At 47.9% G+C, this 24520-nt stretch overlaps 1 protein-coding gene across 5 annotated transcripts in view; it reads left to right on the plus strand.

Annotated features, from left to right (window-relative positions):
• Window positions 1-24520, plus strand: part of LOC116181725 (transmembrane protein KIAA1109 homolog) — a 34585-nt gene that overhangs the window by 8447 nt on the left and 1618 nt on the right. For 2 of the 5 annotated variants that reach the window (XM_031502144.1, XM_031502146.1), the window contains 25 exons: window positions 1897-2335; window positions 2381-2636; window positions 2683-3023; window positions 3075-3218; window positions 3271-3965; window positions 5052-5232; window positions 5281-5565; window positions 5786-5903; window positions 6005-6142; window positions 7363-7482; window positions 7534-7923; window positions 7971-9234; window positions 9285-9468; window positions 9559-10146; window positions 10193-10582; window positions 11762-11923; window positions 11976-12180; window positions 12234-12425; window positions 12475-13450; window positions 16389-16596; window positions 16647-17377; window positions 17427-17713; window positions 19622-19826; window positions 19877-20107; window positions 20159-21228. In XM_031502144.1, coding sequence (XP_031358004.1) covers window positions 1897-2335; window positions 2381-2636; window positions 2683-3023; window positions 3075-3218; window positions 3271-3965; window positions 5052-5232; window positions 5281-5565; window positions 5786-5903; window positions 6005-6142; window positions 7363-7482; window positions 7534-7923; window positions 7971-9234; window positions 9285-9468; window positions 9559-10146; window positions 10193-10582; window positions 11762-11923; window positions 11976-12180; window positions 12234-12425; window positions 12475-13450; window positions 16389-16596; window positions 16647-17377; window positions 17427-17713; window positions 19622-19826; window positions 19877-20107; window positions 20159-21228 — 9800 coding nt within the window. Of the gene's footprint in view, window positions 1-1896; window positions 2336-2380; window positions 2637-2682; window positions 3024-3074; window positions 3219-3270; window positions 3966-5051; window positions 5233-5280; window positions 5566-5617; window positions 5655-5785; window positions 5904-6004; window positions 6143-7362; window positions 7483-7533; window positions 7924-7970; window positions 9235-9284; window positions 9469-9558; window positions 10147-10192; window positions 10583-11761; window positions 11924-11975; window positions 12181-12233; window positions 12426-12474; window positions 13451-16388; window positions 16597-16646; window positions 17378-17426; window positions 17714-19621; window positions 19827-19876; window positions 20108-20158; window positions 21229-24520 lie in introns of all 5 variants that reach the window. The other 3 variants (XM_031502145.1, XM_031502147.1, XM_031502148.1) reach the window with 3 other exon arrangements.

Raw genomic sequence — 24520 nt, forward strand, 5'->3', positions numbered from 1 at the left:
GTGACGTTCAAGAGTTGCTTACGTGGTTTTGTAAAGTAGTCCAAGCAATAGGTGACTTGGTGACGTTCAAAGATCAATTCAGTTTTCCTTAATCTAAATGACGGTTTTCTAGACTAGGGGTTAGTTCAAGGACACGGCATGACCTTAAGGTCATTGATCTTTGTTGGCTTTGAAAATGAAATGGCATCGAAAATAATGGAATCATTTGTTGAGTTTTAAATGTTCTAGTATCAAGGTCGTTTGTTGGTAGCTTTTAAACAAAATATGTCATAAGTCATAATGCCATATCGACCGATTTGTCAAAAGGGCGGTGGGGTGGGAAGTTATACTTCATTCATTATAAGAAGGTAATAGATGGCGCTGGGTTTGAAGATAAGCACACACAGGAAAAATATAAAACGGCACCAAATTATTGTAAAGTAGAAATATCTAGCACTGCAAACACAAATCAATCTTTGACATTAACAGTGAATGACACTTCAATAGTTTAGATGCCAACAGAAACTACCAGCTTGCAAAATTCGCCACTCGTTTTATGTTTCAGCGTAGTACTGACTTGTGTTTTAACCAATCACACTGAAGGTCAAATCTTCCCTATGTTTTTTACCGCTACCTTCGTAAAATGAATACAGTATAGTTCTAAGTAACTTTGAACATTCATGCAAATGTTGCTCGCCGTTCAAAATTCAAAGGTTGCTCGTCTTTCAAAGTGGTAGCCGTTCAAAATCCAAAAATTCCTCACCGTTCACACGTTGCCCTTCAAGGTGATGATGATCTTGAGGTGTGCAATCAAGGTAAAGTTAACAGTTTCCATACCCCCCCAGACCCCCCGTGCTATGTTCTCCCACTACATATTTTGGCAGAGATAGTACTACCCGGGGGGTCTGGGGGTAGGCACAGATGCCCCTCCACTGCACGAAAATCATATGATAGTTGGAAGGAAAGGAACGATGAGTCTTTGTGCTCGCTGGGTGGTATTCCATACCCCCAGACACCCCGTGGTATGTTCTCCCATACCATATTTTGACGATGATAGTACAACCGGGGGTCTAGGGGGTATGGAATACCCCCCAGGCACAGATCCCCCTCCACTGCACGAAAATCATATGATATTTGGAAGGAAAGGAACGACGAGTCTTTCTGCTCGCGGGGCGGTACTCCATACCCCCCAGGCCCCCCGTGGTATGTTCTCCCACTACATAGTTTGGCGGTTATAGTACAACCGGGGGGTATGGAATACCCCCCAGGCACAGATCCCCCTCCACTGCACGAAAATCATATGATAGTTGGAAGGAAAGGAACGATGAGTCTTTGTGCTCGCGGGGTGGTACTCCATACCCATACTCCTCGCGCATTATATTCCTCTGATGTAAGAGAACATGTAATTTGCAGAAGTCCACTAGTTTATTCTGTTCTCCTGATAGCCACAGAACTTTTACACAATTTTTCCAACAGATGTTTGTATTAGACGCATTGAATTTTATTCTCTTGATACAGAAGTTTTGAACGCTTACTCTCTCTTCGTTTATTATGTTTTCCTAGTAGCCGCAAATCACGAGCAGCATATCACCTGTGGCTCATACTTTTTTATGGACATATTAGTTCAGTCCTTTGAGTAGGGAAGTGCAGAATATGCATTTTGTGAATTTCGTGGGATTCAAAAATCATCTGGGATTGGTAGTACAAAAAGACATTAACCAATAAACAATTAGACATCGCCATTGTGCGAGATAATCCGCAATTGCGTGACATCCAAATTTCGAAATGTTTTGTAAACGAAATGAATTTCGACCCTTCACGCATAAGAGCCCACACTGCACTTACGGCCGATTAGTTGACTATGACTAATCGAAAAATCGAGACCCTTAGTTTTAAATTAGCGTTACACACTCGCAGCCCCCAAAAGAAGTACAGCAGCGAACTAAACATCCTCGCCGATACCAACGTGGCGACACGCATCCAAGACAAAGTGCAGATTCGCGCAAGTCCGACTCTGACCCTAAAAACGAAACCGGCCGATCACGAGACCGCCGGCGCCGAGTGCGAGGAGAGCAAGCCGAGCGCGGGTCTGTTCACACCTCAACGATGTCCGAGCAGCAGATCGGTCAGTCCGCGTCTGCCGAGCAAGGAGCCGTCGAACACCAGCCCGAGCGCGCACAGCTCGATCCTGCACGACACCCTAATCGACTCCTCCGATAGTTACAGCAGCACCTCGTACGCTTCGGCCGTGGCCAGTCAGGAGGATCTCACCCTGATCGACCTGCACATGCAGGTCAACAGGCAAATAATCGACTCGCCCATGCTGATGTCGAGCTACATCAGCCATCTAAGTCAGGTAATCGCCAATTCGTTCGGGATTAGTTCGCGAGCTTGCTTCTAGGTGCGCTGCCTGAACTGGGACCATCTCGCGTCGAACACCTGCGACGCCTTCTCCGTTCCGCTCTTCCAAAAGAACGAAGACGGAAAGTTGACGTACGTCGGCGGACGATTCGTACCGACAATCGAGAAGGTTACGGAGGGGGTGACGTCCTTTAAAATGGCCACGCGCCGCGACTACATCGAGAGTCAAATCGCGAACAACAAGTGCGCGACGGGATGGGATCAGACCGATGATACCACCACCGAGGTGCCGACCGGTGAGTATTTCGCCCCGTCAGTTCCGCGCTGATTCGTTTCGCTTAGCGCAAGAGGAGGAACTGCTGAGCGCGCAGGGCGACGTCGGGTCGAGAACTTCGATTATCGTCAGGCTCCAAGGCGATTTGGACATTATGATTACGCCACTATTACTGGAGTCGTTGCAGAAGTTCGTCGACAGCCTCACACTAACCGTCGCCAATTTGCATCCGTCCACGGTCATTAACCACTTGCACGCGTCCTGCATCAGCGAAGTGGAGGCGGCGAATATACTCAAGAAACGATGCAACGTGCACATCGTGCAGAACGATGCCACGGATCTGACCAAGTGCGGGGTATACGAGGAGACCATCAAGTCGCAACTGCAGGCGGCGATTACGCTGCCCAAGGTATAATAGGCGTTTTTCACTTGGCGACGTTGCCATTTCTCTTCTTTGTAGGTCAACGTGACGCTGTTGCAAGTGTCGATTATTGAAGAGATCATTTCCTTTTCCGCACTGGATAACATTCGCGATCTGACCTGCGTCTCGTTGTTCTCGGTCTCGTTTGAGAATGTTACGACCAAGCTTCAGTTAGACAAACAGGTAGGTGCCGCAGGTGCTCGCTACAAGTCGTAACACGCGATTAACGTTGCAGCAAAAAGAGGTGCTCCAGCTGTTCCACCGTCCCGCGGTCGTCCAGATGGGCAGCAAGAAGGTGCTGACGAAAGCGAAGGCTTTTCTCCTCGGTCAGCACAGCAACACGATCGCCGATATCATACGGGGCGAGCCCGTCTCGATCGAGAGCTGCGATACCAAGCAGGAGGAGCTCGTGATCTGCCTCAGCGTCGGAAAGGTTCACGCGCAACTGAGACGCCTGCGCAACGAGAGCAGCGTCTTGAACGACGCGATCATCACCGCGATACCCGCCTACTTTTCGAAGGTCTTCTTCGCGTGCTCGAAGGCGGACGAGGTGCCCCGCCGCACCGACTACCACCTGCAGCAGCCCGCCGAAAAGCCGAACGCGTCCGAGGAGGTGAACGCCGAGGAGAAGCTCGGCTTTATAATGTTCGAGTGCGGGCTCGAGGGTATTACGCTGAAGCTCGTCAAGAAATCGCTGCTCGACCAGAGCGGCGGCGGCAACGAGTGCAAGACGCCTATCTTCTGCGACGACCAGAAGGAGGAGAAGCTCGCCGGCGAGAGTCGGAAGGACGAGAGCGACAGTAAAGCCGTTCAGCCCGTCATGAGGGATAGCGCAAATGTGTCCTCGTCGTTTATCGAATTCAAGACGGTCTGGTTTAATTTCGCCGCGCCGCCGAGAGCGCCGATCACGAGGAAGATTGATTACACGAGGTAAGGATTCTGCCGGAATTTTTCTCTCTTAAAGAATCCTTTGAGTATTCCAAAAACCTTAAAAAATCAACAATTTTGATAGTTTTAAAGGCTCTTGAAGTCCCTAGAAGAGATACAAAGGCTCATAAAAACTCTTTGAAACTGTTACCTCTTAAGTACTCTTTAAGAGCTCTTAGAGAACCATAATACCTCATAAAAGCCTCTTAAGTACGTTGTGTCAAAAGTTCCGCAAGAGTTACCAGGAGAAGATAAAAAGTTTTTTTTTTTACTTTCATGGTACATGTGGGAACCTCTTCATTTTGTGATTCTCATTACAGTTTTTCATTAAGGACCACCTAATCTGCCTCGAGTAAGAAGTGTTCCTTATTCCATAACAACCGGGGGATCTGGGGGGTATTCAATACCCCCCAGGGAAATAAGGAACGAACGCTGAATCTCTCCTTATTTCCCTGGGGGGTATTCCATACCCCCCAGACCCCCCGGTGCTACATTCTCCCCCAAAACATTCAGCCCTAAGGACTTTCGTTACAGTTTTTCATTAAGGACCACATAATCTGCCTCGAGTAAGGAGTGTTCCTTATTCCATAACAACCGGGGGGTCTGGGGGGTATGGAATACCCCCCATCCCCATGGAAATAAGGAACGAACTCTGAATCTCTCCTTATTTTTCTGGGGGGTATTCCAGACCCCCCGGTGCTACATTCTCCCCAAAAACATTCAGCCCTAAGGACTCTCGTTACAGTTTTTCATTAAGGACCAACTAATCTGCCTCGAGTAAGGTTATCCCATAACAACCGGGGGGTCTGGGTGGAAATAAGGAACGAACCCGGTGCTGTTTAAGCAACCCCTCCCGCTGAACATACATATTCTGCTCGAAAGTCAATTAGGCTATGTTTTAACAAACGCAATATCAATTACTAATTAAAATATTATGGCCATACTAGAACAAATTCAGGAAATATTTTACGCCCCCATATAAAAGAAACAAAAACCTCCGACCAATCGCACAAGCTGATAGTAACAATCAAAAAGGGCTTTGGAGATCATTGAAAAATCTTGGAGGGAAAACATCGCTTTTTTTTATAGATTGGATTGGAACCTGCTAAGTACCGCATCTCCGGCCATTAACGCCTGGATGAACCCCAGCAATCGTTTCGCAATTCGCGTGGTGCACATGGTTCGCACAATGTACAGGCGTTCGACAGCGGTCGTCGCCTGCCTGATGTCCGAGGCTCTGGAAGCTCAAGGCATTCACATGACATCGAAGGTTAACCATCTCCGACCATACGCCCGCATTTTGACGTTAACTTTTTAGAGCCGCTACGGAATACTGAGACCTCTGGCGACCACTCTCCAAGAAGATCCGAGCTGTCAGCTGTGCACCATCCTGCAAAAGTACATCCTTCAATCCGACGTCGCCTCGATCGAGACGAACCTACGCGAAGCGGAACTGCCGCAGCTGTCGACCCTTCGGCAAGGTGTCATCGTGTTAAGTCGTCAATGGAAAAATATCCTCCACACCCCCCTACTCGTGGAGCCCAATCAGAAGCTGCGCATAAAACCTTTGAACGTAACGATCGCCGTGCCGAAAGTGGACGAGGTAAGTACCTTGACTTTTGCGATCAACCTCGAATAAGCAAGACCTTGCTTAGGTTGACGACAACCTTAAGCCCGACCCGACCGGAAATAGTAAGCTACAAATTCATATTTCTCTAAATGTATACTTGGGCGCTTCTGCACTTGCGCACAATCGCGGCAAATGTCCTACTAATTTTTTTTCATTTCGTTTTGACTAATACTTTGGGTTTTGGGATGTGTAGGAGATGGGACTTACCGACGGGGAGGCGAGCGGTAACGAGGAACCCGATATCACTGACGAACACGCAATGCTCTTGCATTCCGGTATTATTCTTAAACCACAAGCGCACAAAAACATCGGTAGGTTTCCGTTTTCACTTGTGCATCTCACGTCCGCTTTGTGTGTCTCTATTAACCGGCTTCGGAATGTGTGACTAACAGGTTAATTTCTTCCCTGACAGTCGTCTTGCCCGCCAAGGCGGTCGAGATTGGGAGCTCGCCGCGATTGTCCGGGACGGTCGAGGGCGCGCTGCTGTCGCCGCAGGTCGCCGTCGTGTCCGGGGGAGTCGAAAGTGTTCTTACATCGCCAAGCCCACCTGGTACGTAATAAGCAAACATAAATACGTTTTAAAAACGTGCAATTTTGACTCACTTTCGATGTAATAAGTAAACGTTTAATTAACGCGTTTGATACGTCACTTGTTTTCTATTTGCGTCGGTTCTAAACGTAAATGTCAAAGTACATAAATTTAACGTAAAATAAACGTGAATTGAAAGAAGCTGTAACGTATTTTAACCCCCCCCCCCCCGATCCCCCCGGAGCTATGTTGTTCCACAAAAGCATCTAGCTTTCAAGACGCTCATACTACTTTTTGAAAACGGACTGACACCCCCCAGCTACATGACCCCAATACACAAAAATCTTATGTTGAATTTTTGTTTCCTGGGGAGGTATTCCATGCACCCCTCATATCATCACATATCTGTGTACCAGGGTGTCATATGACTGGGGGGTATTCCATACCCCCCAGACCCCCCGGTTTTACATTCTACCTCAGCATTATTTAGTGCTAATGTTTTGCAGGAGAACGTAAGACCGGGGGGTCTGGGGGGTATGGAATACCCCCCAGCCAAAGAGAATTACCCTCAACAAAGAAGAACTTGGTAATTCTTCTCTATTTCCCTTAGCACCCCATGGTAGCCCTTGAAAAAAGGTAATCAGGTCTTCTTATGCTGGGGGGTTTTCCATACCCCCCAGACCCCCAGGAGATACGTTCCTTCATAAGGGCATCTAGCCTTCAAGACTCGTACTACTTTTTGAAAACAGACGGACAGATCTTTATTTTCTGTGTAGAACCGGGGGGTCTGGGGGGTATGGAATACCCCCCAGCCAAACAGAATTACCCTCAAAAAGAAGGACTTGGTAATTCTTCTGTATTTCCCTTAGCACCTTCATGGTAGCCCTTGGAAAAAGGTAATCAGGTCTTCTTATGCGGGGGGGCCCAGACCCCCCGGAGCTACGTTCCTCCATAAGGACATCCAGCCTTCAAGACTCTCATACTACTTTTTGAAATCGGTCAGACAGTTCTAGGGGGTATGACGAAGACCTGATTACCTTTTTCCAATGTTTACCGTGGGGAGTTATTGACAATCCGGTACTACACAGTAATATCTGTCAGTCTTTTTTTCAGCAACTGCATTTAAATAACGTTTATTTTACGTTTCTTTTTGCCTACAAAATAAGAACGTTTATTTTACGTCTAAAAACTTACTCTGCCGGATGAGGTTTGAGGGAAAACGAGTTCAACCTCATTTTTAGTCAACCATCGAAAATACAAGAATCTGCAAGCACCTTCGAGCAGTAGAACTAGTGTCGTATTTCCGATTCTGAGCGGCGCCAACTTGTTCGCCCAAAAGAAGAGCCAAGACGAGTCCAACGGTCGGTTAACCGCAAAACCTGTCGATTATCGGTTGACGCTTTTTCTCGTAGGTTACGGGGTGCTGAAGGAGGACAAGAACACAATCAACATGGGCTCGGAGCCCAGCGTTTGCACGCACTCGAGCCCCGACCTGCCGTCGAGTCCGTTGCATCGCAACACTGGCCGAACTAAGTCGAGCGAGGACTTGTACAGCTGGATGGCGAAGCAGGACAAGCAGGAGAAGCCGGACGCGGTGGGATCGCTCCGGGGGTACATGGAGTCGAAGATAAATACTTTGCAAACGGATTCGTCGGGTGACGATCAGGCGAACGACGGGCGTATCGCCTTATATCCCATGCAGGACTCGCTGCGACTGCTAGACGCCCACTTCATTTTTCAACCCCTTCTTTCGAGTCTGGGTGTCATGTCTCGACAGTTGGTCAACACGGTAACCGGGTCGAGTAGGTGCATGGAGGTAAATGATTCGTAGCTGATCTCGGAGTTTCAGATTCGGAGAGTAACGTGACTTCGCTAGACGCTTTAGGTTCGAACTTGTCGTTGATCGGTAACATGGACACCATGCGGATTGACATCATCGTTTCGGAGCATGGGAAGGTCGACAAGAAACGAAAGACCAAATCGAAACCCAAGTTTAGCGTCGAGATAAACACGGACGAATCGTACGCGTTTATGTGCGAGAAGATTTCGATCGAGGTCGAAATGGATCGTAAAGCCGACATGACTGTTAACGATATGATCAAAACCAAGAACGTGCTGTACATCTCCCGAGGCCAGCTGAAGAAGCACACCAGCACGATTTTGAACTTCAATATCGGCGTCCGTTTCATAGCGCAACGCGTCAACATGCCGCTGTTACGTTTGCTGCACCAAATTACGAACATGTACCAAAACGTCAAGGACACACAAAACGAGCTGCGCGAGCAGCAGCCCATCGAAATCCGCCACCCGAAGACGAGCATAAGCGACCACACCGACATGAAGCACCACTCCAGCTCGACCTCTGACCTCCAAGACGTACACCCGACCGCCGCCAAACTAAGCTTGAAGATCTCCGACCCGGAATCCGGCACGGCCCTGATCTCACCCTCGCCCAGCGTCCGATCGCGCCCGCAGAGTTTCGCGCAGAAGTTGCGCTCGACCGGCAAGAGCGTCAAGGGTTACGTTAATTTGAGCGAGGGCGCCGGCACCCCGATTTTTACAAGCAGCCCGTCCGGTTCCGCCCTCGAACACATCTCGCACGTCTCCTCCGAGAAGAGCACGGGCCGATGCTGGAAGACGATCTACCACCTTCTCGACCTCTACGCGGCGATGCCCGACACGAAAACAATCACGCACCGATTCTCGATGGGCGCGGCCGACATCTCCGAGTACTACAAGGGCAAGCGCAAGTACGACATACTCACCGAGGTGAAATCGTCGGAGGACATCGAGAAGGTCGACGAGATACCCGCGCCGACGCGCGAGCCCAGTACGTCCACAACCCGTCGATTTGCGACGAACATTAACCCGACTGTTCTAGGCGTGTCCACCGAACGGACCAAGCTGATAATGCTGGGAGTCGCGAGGATACACAAGACGAAACTTCTCGCGACCCTTTCGGGTCTCAAGCTCGACGCCGAGATCACCGGCCTGCACTCGAGCGTCACGTGTCGCAGCAAGTCGCGACCGATCTCGCTCGAGTGCTCGATCACCGGACAGATCGGACGCACGACGATCAAACTGTTGGAGGGCGTCGCGCCGAATCAACTTCAGTAAGTCGAAAGGTACCGGGGTGAACGGGTCGTACAGTTTTAAGTTGTAGAACCGTCGTAAAGGCGACCGTCGGCAAGTCGCAGGTTTTGTGCTCGAGCATGAGCCGAAAGAGCAAGGATAAGAATTCTGCCCTGCTGACGATTGGCGCCGTTGTCATCGAGATACCGCAGCATCCGGTCGCCTTGCACGGAATGGTTACGAGAAGTAGCAAGCAGCTAAGCTCTACATTGCAGGTATATTGTTATTATTATCGCCAGACCTACTCGCGTTCACGTTTCCTATAAAGCGGTACAACTGCATGCAATACGTGTCGTGTATTTCAGGAGTTGCGAGTGACGCGCACCTCCAGCCGTCTCTCGCGTGGCGGCGTACAAACCGACGAGGAACAGACCCAGCACTACACCCCCAGCAATCACAAGAACGTCTACCAGCAGTCCGCGTCGATTAACCGAAGCTACAACAGCGAGAGTCTGATACACCCACTCGTCGTGCAATTCTCCATCGTCCTGCAGAGTCTCAGCATCACCGCCGCGCTGTTGCCGTCGCTGCAGGCGCAGTACAAGATGAACCAGCTGAAAAGCATGGGAACGACCGGGAATAAGGCGAAGTTCACGATCGATCTGCCCAAACATACGTTAAGCTTCACCACGATTTACCCGATGAGTCAAGGCACCGACATCCATCTGCCGACAGAGGCCTCCATAGCCCTACCGGTAGTGCACGTCTCCGCCGAGTACATTCCGGAAGGCGCGACCGGACCGTTTCGATCCGACGGCCATCGCGGGAACGAGGGGGTCGTGTTTCGTCAGGGCGGGTATCTGAGCGCCCAAGGTGACATCGGGGTTTTCGAGCACAGCCTCACCACGGACCTGCTGAACCACCTGGTGTTTGTGCAAAACATTTTTATGAAGGTGAGTTGTCGCGGAATCGTCGCCCGTTTAACGCGACCCTTTTTAGGAGGTTAACGAGGTCATCCAGAAGGTCTACGGAGGAGAGAGGCCCGTTCCGATTTGGCTCGAAGATACCGAAGAGCCCTCATCTCTCAACCGCCTTTTGTTTTCGCTGATCATTAAAATTCAGAGAATCCAGTTGACCGCGACCACGGCGGGAAGCAGCGCCGTTCGGCTCGAAACCGGCGCGGTCACTTTGGAGTTGTCGAATAGGGTGCAGAACGTGTCCGGGTGCACTCAGAACAACTCTACGGCGCGACTTTTTGGCAGAGCTCAGGTGGACTTGAACCTGTCTTTGGGGCAGTTGTTGCGGAACGCCCTCTTCGAGGAAGCCGAGGCGGAGTTTCAGCAATTTGCGTTCTTCAACACGCGGATCGGATTACGGAACGCGTTTCAGGTGAGTCTCAATTGATGATTTAACGAAAGGTCACATTTCATGGTGTAAAAATCTCCGACCCCCCAGCCATACAACCCCAGTACATAAAAATCCCATGATGTAAGAAAAGGAATGTTGTTTGTTTCTTGAGGGGGGGGGGGTATTCCATAGGCCCCTCATACCTCATATCATTAGATTTTCGTGTACCAGGGCGTCTTATACTCCCTGATCCCCGGTTCTCTCCCAAAATATTTAGTGCTTTTAGAGTGAATGTTTTGAGAGAGAGTATAGAGGCAGGGGGGTCCGGGGGGTATGGAAACCCCCCCAGCAATACCTCCCCAGTACACGAAAATCTTATCTTCGATTCGTGGGAGGTATTCCATAGATCCCTCATATCTCACATCATCACATATTTGTGTACCGGGTGTCGTATGGCTGGGGGTATTCCATACCCCCCAGACCCCCCGGTTCTACTTTTTCCCCAACATATTTAGTGCTTTTAGGTTGAATGTTTTGTGGGAGAATGTAACACTGGGGGGTATGGAATACCCCCCAGCTACATGACCCCAATACACAAAAATCTTATGTTGAATTTTTGTTTCCCGGGGAGGTATTCCATACACCCCTCATGCCTCATATCATCACATTTTGTGTACCGGGTGTCGTATGGCTGGGGGGGGTATTCCAGACCCTCAGACCCCCCCCCCCCCCGTTCTACATTATACCCCTACATATTTAGTGCTTTTAGAGTGAATGTTTTGTGGGAGAATGTAACACGGGGGGCGTGGGGGATATGGAACACCCTCCAACCACACAACACATCTTTGTTTCTGGTGGCGAATTTCCTACACCCTTCATATCTCAGATCAAAAGATTTTGGTATAGTGGGGTCGTATATGGTTTGGACTTCCCAGTTCTAGATAGGTCCCCAAAGCTGATTGCCCGAAACGCTTTGGTGTCACTCGAGTCTTCCCATTTTTGTCGATTATCTCTATGTATCTTTTAACACAGGGTCATAATGTGCAACCTTGCTTTTTTATTTAATATTTTCTGTGAAATCTATTTCGTATGTCCCAATGGCGTAAGCTTCATAGTACTATACCTACTGCATGTAAATAATTACTTTCTTTGGACTTATCACCCTCCCTGTATACTTTTTGTTACCAATCTTGTAATCATACGAACCCTTGTTTTGGCTAGGATGAAATTATCGAAGGTGAGGACAAGGAGGTCGTGCTAATCACCTTAAAGCGACCATTGATTTACGTTCAACCCGTCGCCGTGGACAAGGCGATCCTGGTCTGGCTGAACTACAAGAACGCCTACGACTATTGGAACGAGAAGCGCTCGTCCATCCAACAGGTCACCATCCGGCCCTTAATCCTTACCTCGACTATTAAATTCCCAATTCTAGAATTACGAGAAATTACAAATCGGGCAGCTAACCAGTCAGCTAAGCGCCCAGCATTTGGGCACCCTTTTCCTGCAATTGACCGTCGAGGACATGGGCATTTGTCTGCCGCTGAATCCGTTACCTTTGGCGACGTGGACGCAGCGGTGCATTTACGAGGAGTGCCGCGGGGCGGTGGTTGTCACCTTGGAAAGTACGAGCATATCAGGTGGGTGAGTTCGTGGTGGCGTTTCCCCCCTTTTATATCGGGGTCGTTTTCAGCGTGTAGTTCGGGTTCGTTGGTGAGTAAGGGGAAATTTTCGAATCTGTGTCTCAGATTCGCCGAGGACTTCGAGACGTCTCTGGACGACTGGAAGCCGGATATGGGCGACTGCAACATTATGAATCTGTGCGTCGTAAGCGAGGGCACCTACGAGGTGTGCAGTCGCACGATCACCGGCAAACAGTGTAACGGTAATGGCGGATTTGGCCCCTTAGGCCATTGATAACAAAGTGCTTGCAGAGAATGCCAAATGGTTTCTCAACGTGCAGTGGCAAATGGAAGGTGTCGACATACATCTCGACACGAACGTGGGGAAGCAACTGTCGGCTTTGGGGCACACGCTTACGTCATTAACTGGCGCGGAGGACACGCATTTTCCCGTCGATTACGATAGCGACGAGAATGACGCAACGGATGGCACGAAAACGTCGCAGGAGAGCATTTTGCCGTCCTTCATGCTCGATCCGACCTTAAACAATCGACAAAGGTCGAAGCTGATCGAGAAGGAAATGAACGAGCAGGCGAAAATTATTAACGACCTGCGATCGCTGGGAGCCTCGCACGGCACGATCGAGCTCGAGCTGAAGCGGCTACACGAACTGGAGGCGATGGTCTACAAGGACTTCCGCCGAGACATGATGCAAAAGCTGCGGAGGCAAAGCGTCAAAGCGTCGACCATCACCAAAGGGAAATTGGGAATCGGCAATAACGCGTACAGGTCGAAATCCTTCGTCGTGCCGAGCCCGACGATCGAACGTCGCAGTCCCGACAACGGCAGCTACGAGAGTAGCCCCTGCTCCGGTCCCTCGCGGTCCGCGTCACTGCGAGTTAAGGGAAACTCCGGACCGCGAGTCACCTTCAGCGACACGCAAATGTGCCGACAGTCCTCTTTACCGACGGCCAGCTCCGACATCAACATACCCGAAACGCAGCTCGACTGGGTCGACCACCTGACCGTTGACGGGGAGAAGGTCGAGCTGCGGAAGAAGCTGCCGCCGTCGTACGAGTCGGACGAGGGCTCGATTATCGTCGATTCCATTCACGACTCGCCCACGAATTCGCTACCCGGGATGTCCGCCAACGTCTCGCAGGCCGGCGTACCGCAAAAGCCGCAGGAGCCGAATATCGACCTTGAGCTGGACGTTAAGGTGCTAATTAACAGCGGAAAATGTGTGCTGCATACCAAGGACGCGGTGCGGGAGGAGGATATTAAATTGTAAGTACAAAGCGTCACCTTTGAATTTAAAATTAGGAAGAAGTCTACGTGGTGTGCGGACAATTTGCGCGAATAATTCGCGTCCGTGCAATTCGCACCCGGATAATTCGCACCCGGACAATTCGCGCCCGGAAAATTTGCTCCCAGGACAATTCGTGCCCGGACAACTCGCTCCCAGCACAATTCGCTCCCAGGACAATTCGCGCCCGGATAATTCGCTCCCAAAATAATTCGCTCCCGGTCAATTCACACCACAACAATTCGTGTCCGGATAATTCGCACCCGGACAATTCGCGCCCGGATAATTCGCTCCCGGACAATTCGCGCCCATACAATTCGCGCCCGGATAATGCGCTCACGGACAATTCGTGCCCGCATAATTCGCTCCCGTACAATTCGCGCCCGGATAATTCGCTCTCAGAATAATTCGCTCTCGGACAATTCCCTCCCAGGACAATTCGCGCCCGCATTATTCGCACCCGGACAATTCGCTCATGTCCGGTGCCGAGTAACCGACAAGCAGACAACTTGCTTTTTAGCGCATTTTCCAATGAAGTTGGGGTGCGCTATTGCGACCACTTTCTCTGTCCGTCCGTCTGCCCGAGGCCTTAAGTACTCCTACAGTTTTCAAGATATTAACTTCGTTCTTTTTGCATTCGGTAGCGTATAGCTCTAGCACCTGAGCCAAGGAAAATCTTGACAATTAAACTGCGCAATGGCAACTTTCTTATTTATGGAGATATTTCTTTGAAATTTTAACAAAAGTTGCTTTTAGTATAAGCAAACGTATCGCATATTTTAAACATCAGATTAATGCGCGCATTTATCGAGATATATTTTTGAAATTTTAATCATAGATGCTTCTGTTAAAGGCAAACATATCTGATATTGCAAAAATTAGATGTGCGCATGCGCAGTCAGTGCCAATTTCTTTATTTATCAAGCTATTTCTTTGAAATTTTAACCATAGATGCTTCTAGTAAAGAAAAACAACACTTATAGTAAAAATCGAAAACGACAAATGTTATTAGGAAAAGCAAACATATCGCACATAGTAAAAATCAAATTCACGCATGCGCAGACTGCAAAATGCCAACTTTTTTGTTTATGGAGATATTTCTTTGAAATTTTAACCATATATGCATCTAGTAAAGAAAATCACAGCGACATAGCTATGGCCTTTTGGGAAGTACTGGTCATTCATGGAAAATGCGCTGAAGTTACTCACCTTAGAGCAAAAACCTTTTACTTGTTTGTTTATAACAATACCGGCTCCTGCAACAGTGCGTCGGTCTTTCCTAGCTCATACCTGGCAAAAAAAATTTTAAAAAAACCTTTTGTGCAAATGTCAACTATATACGGTTGCGCATCTACAGAAATTATTTTTGAATGTACAGGGTGTCCCATTTTTACGGTGTCAATATACAGCTGATTTTTTAAAGGGAACATTCCGTCTATTTTTAGCTGATTCGATGTCATTTTTTAACAATGTAGTTTTTTTTGTCAATGTTGCCAAATTATTATTTTTTGTTCGAATAATTCGCCATAAGACAGCTCCACTTTGATAATCATAGCAACCTTGATTTTAAAGTTAAGAAATACATTTGATCAATTGGCAATTAGGAAGTTGAATTTAGTGATACAGGGTGTTTACAAAAAAAAATGTAAAATTTCCATAACTAATTTTATTCAAATGACACTGCCACTATTTTACTTCTCTATTCTATAGTCTTTTGCGTGCTCTTCAATTTTTATAAGGGGTGTCATGTGCCAAAACCCTGTAGTTTCTAGGTTATTCAATATTTTTCAAAAAAGTAGTTACATATTAATTAATTACATGTTTTTAAACAGGAGTAGGCAATGATAATAAAAAACCAAAGAACGCCAGATAGTAAACAAGTGCCATAAATCATTTACTTGCTGCAAGTGTACTCCATTTCGTAGTAAAATAAGATTATTTAAAATTTTCGAAATTCGCTACGATTTTTCAAAGTGGGGCTTGCTTATGGCGATTTATTCGAAAAAAATTAATACTTAATTTGGTAACATTTACACCAAAAAAATGAATAAGTTTCCATGCAGAGGTTAAAAAATGATAGCGGAACAATTAAAAATATACAGGGTGTTCCATTAAAAAAAATCAGTTGCCTATTGACACCGTAAAATGGGACACTCTGTACATTCAAAAATAATTTTTGTAGATTCGCAGCCATCCATAGTCGAAAAGGTTTTTTAAAATATTTTTTACCAGGTATGAGCAAGGAAATACCGACGCGCTGTATTTCTTGGCTCCATCTACATATACCTCGAGGTACTTCTAGAGAATCACGCGAAAGTACCGGGTGACCCAATAAGACTGTTCCTCGGCGATATCTCGGGAACCGTTCGTCGTATGACTTAGGGGTAAAAAAAATTATTGGGTAAATCGATTATGAAAAATCGCTGGAAATATTTTGGGTCATGGTGTCAAAACTAGCCCCCTGGCGGAGCAGGATTCAACTAAATTAACTATATTTTGGTATATCCATATCAAATTTGTTTAAATCGGCCAAACGGTTAAGAAGTTAAAGCAGGTTATGGCAAAAACAATTGAACGCCCCACGCCATCTTTGTTTTTGAAATAACTGAGTTTTTGTTTTTTACGACAATGATAGATAAACTGGTTCTCTTTAAAAATGTGAAAAAAGAATGTTTAGTTTATTATGCGAAATTTAAAGAAAATGCAATTTTAAAATTTAAGATGGCAGTTACGCCCTCTGGTGGTCGTTTTTAGAACTTAAAAATATTTTCCGGCGATTCTTCATGACCGATTAACGACGAACGGTTCCCGAGATATGGCCGAAGAACAGTCTTATTGGGTCACCCAGTACAGGCTTAGACTTCTTCCTAATTTTATATTCAAAGCCGTCACTCAAAACGCTTCCAATTGAAATTGTAGAAACCGAATGCGTAAGGATCGAAGCTGCTCGACCGGCTTACTCGAGTTCTCAGTCTCAAACAGCCCCGACCCGTCACGACGTAATAAAGAGAAATTAACGACGACCACGAGTAGCAGTCGACTACGCACCAATCCGCATGCTTCACTTGTCGACTTGACCATATTCCACGTGCCGGGCATGGATGTTAAGCTGCACTATCAGTCTAAGGTAGTTAGTACACGCGCGACATCGCGGTAGGTGACAGGCGAATTTTTCAGGTGATCACCGATATCGTCGATCAAAGCCAGTTCGCCGACCCGAAAGACGTCCACGCCAGCTCGGACGGTCTCTCGTCGACCTCGGACAGCGCGCGAAACGTCCAAGACGAGCTGCGGATCGAAAACGCCTTCAAGCGCAAAGACAGCAACCTGGGCACGAGTCTCGACAGCAAAATGAAGTACGGCAAGTCGCACTACGGACCTAGGGGCGACTTCATATCGGACATCGGCTCCAACTTAAAAGGCTCCACGTCACTGCACGGAATATCAAACCCGAACTACACCGACAGCCCGATATCGAACAGGAACAGCTTGGAGAACGTTCCCCAGCTCGCCGAGAGTTACAAGGTGCCCCCTGTCACGATGAAGAAGTTCGGAATAAAGAAGGCGTCGCTCTTCGCTTGGATGACGCTGCAAAGCGTGCCCGAGGAGACGATCGTCAGTCCGCACATCTTGGAGTTCCTCGAACAGACGCTCGAGCCGATTCCCGCGAAAACGTTCAGCGCGCCGGGCAACAGCTCGATACTGTCGTCGGGCGAGCAGGACCTCTCCACTTACGGCAACTACGTCTACGCGAGTTTCCCGGTCGACGTCATCGTCTACTTCCACATGCAGCCGAGCACGTTCCGTTTCAGTTGCCTGCCGGTCTCGAGGGTCGAGTGCATGCTGCAGTTGCCCTCGCTCGACATAATTTTCAGCTCGAAAAGGGCCGAGGACGAACTTCTGCAGAGGTAAGCTTGGAAGGTTGGCGGCGGCGGTGACTGTGATTTTGCGTTGCAGCGAGTTTCGCGATGACACCCCGAACAACGCGACGGCGGTCGGCGGTCTCAGCGTGACCGGTTGCCTGTCCGATTTCTCGGTGTACATCTTCCATCCGTACGGCGGCAAAAAGTCGGCGCTGAAGGAGGCGCAGTGGTCGCCGCTTTCGGACAGCGAGCGCAAGGATTCGCTTTCGATCAACGTCGAGTTCGTCAAGTTTCACCTGTCGCGCTCGCGAATGCTGAACCTTCACCAGGAGAGCACGAAGGGAAAGTTGGATCAGAGCAAGGCGGTCATTCGATTTTCAAGTAAGAGTAGCTCTAGGGCCTTCATTGATTACAATGAAATGTACTCGTTTACTTTCTTACTTCTTTTCCATTTTGCATTTTACAATTACATTATAATAGTTTTTAACCTGTACGACAACATGGGAGACTTTCATTTCTCTTGCAATCACGAATACACTTTTTGTAACGAAGGGTTTGGTAGTCCTTTCTGAAAAACATGGAAGTCTTCAAGCTCAACGTTTTGGGGGTGAGCATACTACCGGGGGGTCTGGGAGGTTATGGAATACCCCCCAGACATTCCCTCTAGCGCACAAAAATCTTATGGTAGTAGTAGGGAAAAGGGCACCGGATCTTTAATTTCCTAGGTGGTATTCCATACCCCCCAGACCCCCCGGTTCTACAACACCACAAACCTGTGGGTTAGAATATACTTTTTTGGAAAGGACGATTTGGTGGTCCTTTCTGAAAAACTATCATAGGAGTCTTCAGCTCAACGTTTTGGGAGAGAGCATACCACCGGGGGGTCTGGGGGGATATGGAATACCCCCAGCCATTCCCTCTATCGCGCAAAAATCTTATGGTAGTAGTAGGGAAAAGGACACCGGATCTTTAATTTCCTAGGTGGTATTCCATACCCCCCAGACCCCCCGGTTCTACAACACCACAAACCTGTGGGTTAGAATATACTTTTTTGGAAAGGACGATTTGGTGGTCCTTTCTGAAAAACTATCATAGGAGTCTTCAGCTCAACGTTTTGGGAGAGAGCATACCACCGGGGGGTCTGGGGGGATATGGAATACCCCCAGCCATTCCCTCTATCGCGCAAAAATCTTATGGTAGTAGTAGGGAAAAGGACACCGGATCTTTAATTTCCTAGGTGGTATTCCATACCCCCCAGACCCCCCGGTTCTACAACACCACAAACCTGTGGGTTAGAATATACTTTTTTGGAACGGAGGGTTTGGTAGTCCTTTCTGAAAAACTGTCATGGGAGTCTTCATGCTCAACGTTTTGGGGGAGAGCATACCACTGGGGGGGGATATGGAATACCCCCAGCCATTCCCTCTATCGCGCAAAAATCTTATGGTAGTAGTAGGGAAAAGGACACCGGATCTTTAATTTCCTAGGTGGTATTCCATACCCCCCAGACCCCCCGGTTCTACAACACCACAAACCTGTGGGTTAGAATATACTTTTTTGGAAAGGACGATTTGGTGGTCCTTTCTGAAAAACTATCATAGGAGTCTTCAGCTCAACGTTTTGGGAGAGAGCATACCACCGGGGGGTCTGGGGGGATATGGAATACCCCCAGCCATTCCCTCTATCGCGCAAAAATCTTATGGTAGTAGTAGGGAAAAGGACACCGGATCTTTAATTTCCTAGGGGGTATTCCAGACCCCCCGGTTCCCGGCCTTACTATACTACTTATAATACCTCAAACCTGTGGGTTAGAATATACTTTTTTGGAACGAAGGGCTTGGTAGTCCTTTCTGAAAAACTGTCATGTAAGTCTTGAGGCTCAACGTTTTGGGGGAGAGTATACCATCGGGGGGTCTGGGGGGTATAGAATACCCCCCAGCCATTCCCTCTATCGCACAAAAATCTTATGGTAGTACTTGGGAAAAGGACACCGGATCTTTAATTTCCTAGGGGGTATTCTATACCCCCCCGACCCCCCGGTTCTACAACACCACAAACCTGTGGGTTAGAATATACTTTTTTGGAAAGGACGATTTGATGGTCCTTTCTGAAAAACTCTCATGGGAGTCTTCAGGCTCAACGTTTTAGGGGAGAGCATACCTCTGGGGGGTATGGAATACACGCCAGCCATTCCCTCTACATGCAAACATGTATGTCACACAATTGTTAATTGACAGGCAATTGTTTTACAACCAAAACCTAAAAATCTAGATTTATGAAAACTTCCAGCTATAACCGACATCGGATCGGCCTCCTTCAAGTACGACATGCGCCGTCTGACCGAGATCCTCGCCTTTCCAAAGGCGTGGTACAGGCGTTCGATCGTGAGGCGACTGTTCCTGGGCGACCTGAGCATGGCCGGCGCGCACACCGAAGAGGAAGGTACCAGCGCCCCTTCCGTTTCGCCGAGCTCGTCGAGACATCACGACAGCCGGTACGAACGTTAACCCGATCGTCGCCGATCGTTCACGAGTCTCGTTGTAGATCGGCGAAATCGCCCAACTTGCCCAATCGAGAGAAGCTTAAAATTAATTTGGATTCCGACCGACACGCCCGGCTGAAGGAAGTCGGCCGTGCCTTTAGCGCCGAGTCCGGGTGCACCGCGAGTCCGGAACGCAAAAACATGACGTCATGGGAGACGCTCGTGCTGTTCGCTGTCAATTTTAAAAAGTTGAATGTTCACATGAATATGGGCAACGTCATGGGTAACGTGACGTAAGTGTCGATCTGGTGTTTCGACTCTGTAATCAGTTGTCATTTTTACAGGTGGTTAACCAAAGACTTTAGAAGCGAGGGGAGGCTGAGCATCGGCTCGACCGGTTACAAGAATCTGTACATCGCGTTCGGGTTAGGAGGATCCGGGCTGGATGCGAAAGGTGGAATCGTCGGTGGCAACATCGAGATTGCGAACATCGACACGTTTATACACATAAGGGAGGAGCCGAACATGGAACCGGATCATACGATAGGCGTGCAGCTCTACGCGCTCGAGCTAAGGCTCGACTACATGGCCACCTCCGTTCTGATGGCGCGCGTGAGCAATTTGAGCGTTAACGTGAAAGACGAATGGAAACTGAACCGGTCGAGTTCCGGCACGTTTATTCCGACGAGACGGCCGGCCAGTATCTTCGTACACGGTGATCTCAGCTGGGACCAACTGCAAATTATGATCTCGAAATCGTCGACGGCCGACCTGCTGAAGATGTTCAACAAACTGGAGGAGTTCTTCTCGCAGCAGTTCAACAGCAGCAAGCGAGCGTTCAGCGGTTTCGCGCAAACGTCGCACGCGCCCAGGATATCGTCGCAAAAGAGCAAGGAGGCGTGGTCGAGCCAGCAGCAGAGCACCTTTAACGACGCGCGACACCACCGCCACTGGCAGCGCGTTTTGACGCAGGTCACCGGCCTGCAACTCTCCACGATGCACACCCCGTTGCCCACGTCGGGCACGGTCCTAGGCGGTACCATGGAGCTGCACGGCAACAACATCTCCCTGGCGTGCTTTCACGGCATCAACTTCAAGAGCAAATCGTGGGCGCTGTTCAGCCTGCGAGAGCCGTGCATCACCTTCAACACCGAGGCGCAGGAGATTCCCTCCACAGGTTTCGCAACCGACCGAAACGCGTGCGCTGGAATTAACTCTCACTTTGCAGATCTATTTCCGTCGCAGGACGTTCACGTGGTGCAGACTCTCACGTGCAGTCTGGGACTCAGCACTTACAAAACTCACCACTCGATGGCGACCGTGTGCAAGGTGTCGCGGAACGTGTTGTTTCCGCCACAGTTCAAATCGCTCCTGGAATGGTTCCAGTACGCCTTCGCTAATAGTCAAATTGACGGTAATTTTACGTTTTTCGCATGTGAGCCATTAAAAATTCCAGGCCGTGCCCCCCCCCCCCCTCTCACTTAAACAATTGATAATCATATTATTTTAAAGTCAATATGCACCACCTCCCGGTTCTATATTTTCAAAAAAATGGGTACTTTATACAACCTTGAATTGAAAAGTTTAAGTTAGGAGGGGGGGGGGGGTCTGGAGAATAGACCCCCCCCCCCCCCCAGACAGACACAACGCTCCCCCAGTAAAGAGAAATTTGGTAAACCTCTTTCTCTACAATCATGATCTTCATGAAATCATTTGTAGACTCATCAGCATGCTCATGATTTGTATACTAGGGGCTATTCCATCCCCCCCCTCGCAGTTTTATATTTTTAACCAAAAATGGGTATTGGCTTTTACTACTCGCTCCTCGCTCTATACGTCCTTGGGTTAAAAGTTTTCCGGTAGGTGGAGTTTCCGAGGGGGGGGGGGTATTGAAAACCCCCCAGCAGACAGGACGCTCCGCCAGTAACGAGATTTGATGATCTTCGTTCTCTACAATCATAGTCGTCATGAAATCATTTGTTGACTCATCATCATTATCATGATTTTTTATACTACCCCCCCTCCTCTCCCCAGTTTTATATTTGTAACCAAAATGGGTATTTTCCTTTACTACTCGCTCTAATACATCCTTGGATTAATAGTTTTCAGGTAGGTGGGGGTTCTGGGGGGTACGGAATACCCCCCGCCAGACAACGCTCCCCCAGTAAAAGAAATTTGATGATTTTCTTTCACTACCATCATTTGTATACTCATACAAGTGAAAACTTTGTATATTGGGGGGTATTCCATGCATGCCCCCGCTCGCCGGATCTCTAGGTTCTTTATTTTCAACCAAAATGAGTACCTAGTGCTCTTTATGACTTACTGTATGCAACCTTGGGTTGAAAGTTTTAAGTTTAAGTGGGGGATCTGGGGGGACACAATCATGATCCTCATGAAATCATTTGTAGACTCATCATCATTATCATGATTTTTGTATACCCCCCCCCCCCACCTCTCCTCAGTTTTATATTTGTAACCCAAATGGGTATTTCCCTTTACTACTCGCTCTATACATCCTTGGGGTAAAAATTTTCCGGTAGGTGGGGGTATTGAAAACCCCCCCAGGCAGACAGAACGCTCCCCCAATAAAGAGAAACTTGATGATCCTCTTTCTCTACGATCATGACCATGAAATCATTTTTATACTCATACAAACGAAAGTTTTTTACACTGGAGGGTGTTCCAGACCTCCCCCCCCCTCGGTTCTATATTTTCAACCAAAATTAGTTGTGATCTTTACTATTCGCTGTATGCAACTTTGGGTTGAAAGTTTTAAGGTAGGTGGCATGGCGGGGGGGTATGGAAACCCCCCCAGGCAGACACAACACTCCCCCAGTAAAGAGAAATTTGATGATCCTCTTTCTCTACAATCATGACCATCATGAAATCATTATTATACTCATACGTAACACGAACGAAAGATTTTTACACTGGGGGGGTATTCCAGACCCCCCCCCCTCCCTCTGTTCTATATTTTCAACCAAAATTAGTTGTACTCTTTACTATTCGCTGTATACAACTTTGGGTTAAAAGTTTTAATGGCACGGCGGGGGGTATGGAAACCCCCCAGGAAGACACAACGCTCTCCCAGTAAAGAGAAATTTGATGATCCTCTTCTTCTACAATCATAGTCATCATGAAATCATTTGTAGACTCATCATCATTATCACGATTTTTGTATATTACCCCCCCCCCCTAGAGTTTTATATTTTTAACCAAAATGGATATTTCCCTTTACTACTCGCTCTATACATCCTTGGATTAATAGTTTTCTGGTAGGTGGCGGTTCCGGGGGGTATGGAATACCCCCGGCAGACACAACGCTCCCCCAGTAAAAGAAATTTGATGATCTTCTTTCGCTACAATCATTTGTATACTCATACGAGTGAAAACTTTGTATACTGGGGGGTATTCCATACATGCCCCCCCCCCTCCCAATCTCTAGGTTTTTTATTTTCAACCAAAATGAGTAGTGCTCTTTACGACTTGCTCTACGCAACCTTGGGTTGAAAGTTTTAAGTTAGTTGGTGGTTTCCGGGGGGGGTCTGGGGGAACACACGCTCCCCCAATCAAGAGAAATTTTGATGATCCTCTTTCTCTACAATCATGACCATCATGAAATCATTATTATACTCATACGTAACACGAACGAAAGATTTTTACACTGGGGGGGTATTCCAGACCCCCCCCCTCCCTCTGTTCTATATTTTCAACCAAAATTAGTTGTACTCTTTACTATTCGCTGTATACAACTTTGGGTTAAAAGTTTTAAGGTACGTGGCACGGCGGGGGGTATGGAAACCCCCCAGGAAGACACAACGATCTCCCAGTAAAGAGAAATTTGATGATCCTCTTCTTCTACAATCATAGTCATCATGAAATCATTTGTAGACTCATCATCATTATCACGATTTTTGTATATTACCCCCCCCCCTAGAGTTTTATATTTTTAACCAAAATGGATATTTCCCTTTACTACTCGCTCTATACATCCTTGGATTAATAGTTTTCTGGTAGGTGGCGGTTCCGGGGGGTATGGAATACCCCCGGCAGACACAACGCTCCCCCAGTAAAAGAAATTTGATGATCTTCTTTCGCTACAATCATTTGTATACTCATACGAGTGAAAACTTTGTATACTGGGGGGTATTCCATACATGCCCCCCCCCCTCCCAATCTCTAGGTTTTTTATTTTCAACCAAAATGAGTAGTGCTCTTTACGACTTGCTCTACGCAACCTTGGGTTGAAAGTTTTAAGTTAGTTGGTGGTTTCCGAGGGGGTCTGGGGGAACACACGCTCCCCCAATCAAGAGAAATTTTGATGATCCTCTTTCTCTACAATCATGACCATCATGAAATCATGTTTATACTCATACGAACGAAAGATTTTTACACTGGGGGGTTATTCCAGCCCCCCCCCCCCCTCTCTCGGTTCTATATTTTCAACCAAAATGAGTTGCGCTCTTTACTATTCGCTGTATACAACTTTGGGTTGAAAGTTTTAAAGTTGGTGGCACACCGGGGGGTGTGGGAAACCCCCCAGGCAGACACACTCCCCAGTAAAGAGAAACTTGATGATCCTCCATCATGAAATCATTTTTATACTCATACGAACAAAAGATTTTTACACTGGGGGCATCCCAGAACCCCCCCTCTCCCTCGGTTCTATATTTTCAACCAAACTATTCGCTGTATATAACTTT

Source organism: Photinus pyralis, unplaced genomic scaffold (genome assembly GCF_008802855.1).
Source record: "Photinus pyralis isolate 1611_PpyrPB1 unplaced genomic scaffold, Ppyr1.3 Ppyr1.4_unclustered_Scaffold19, whole genome shotgun sequence".
Lineage (NCBI taxonomy): Eukaryota > Metazoa > Arthropoda > Insecta > Coleoptera > Lampyridae > Photinus > Photinus pyralis.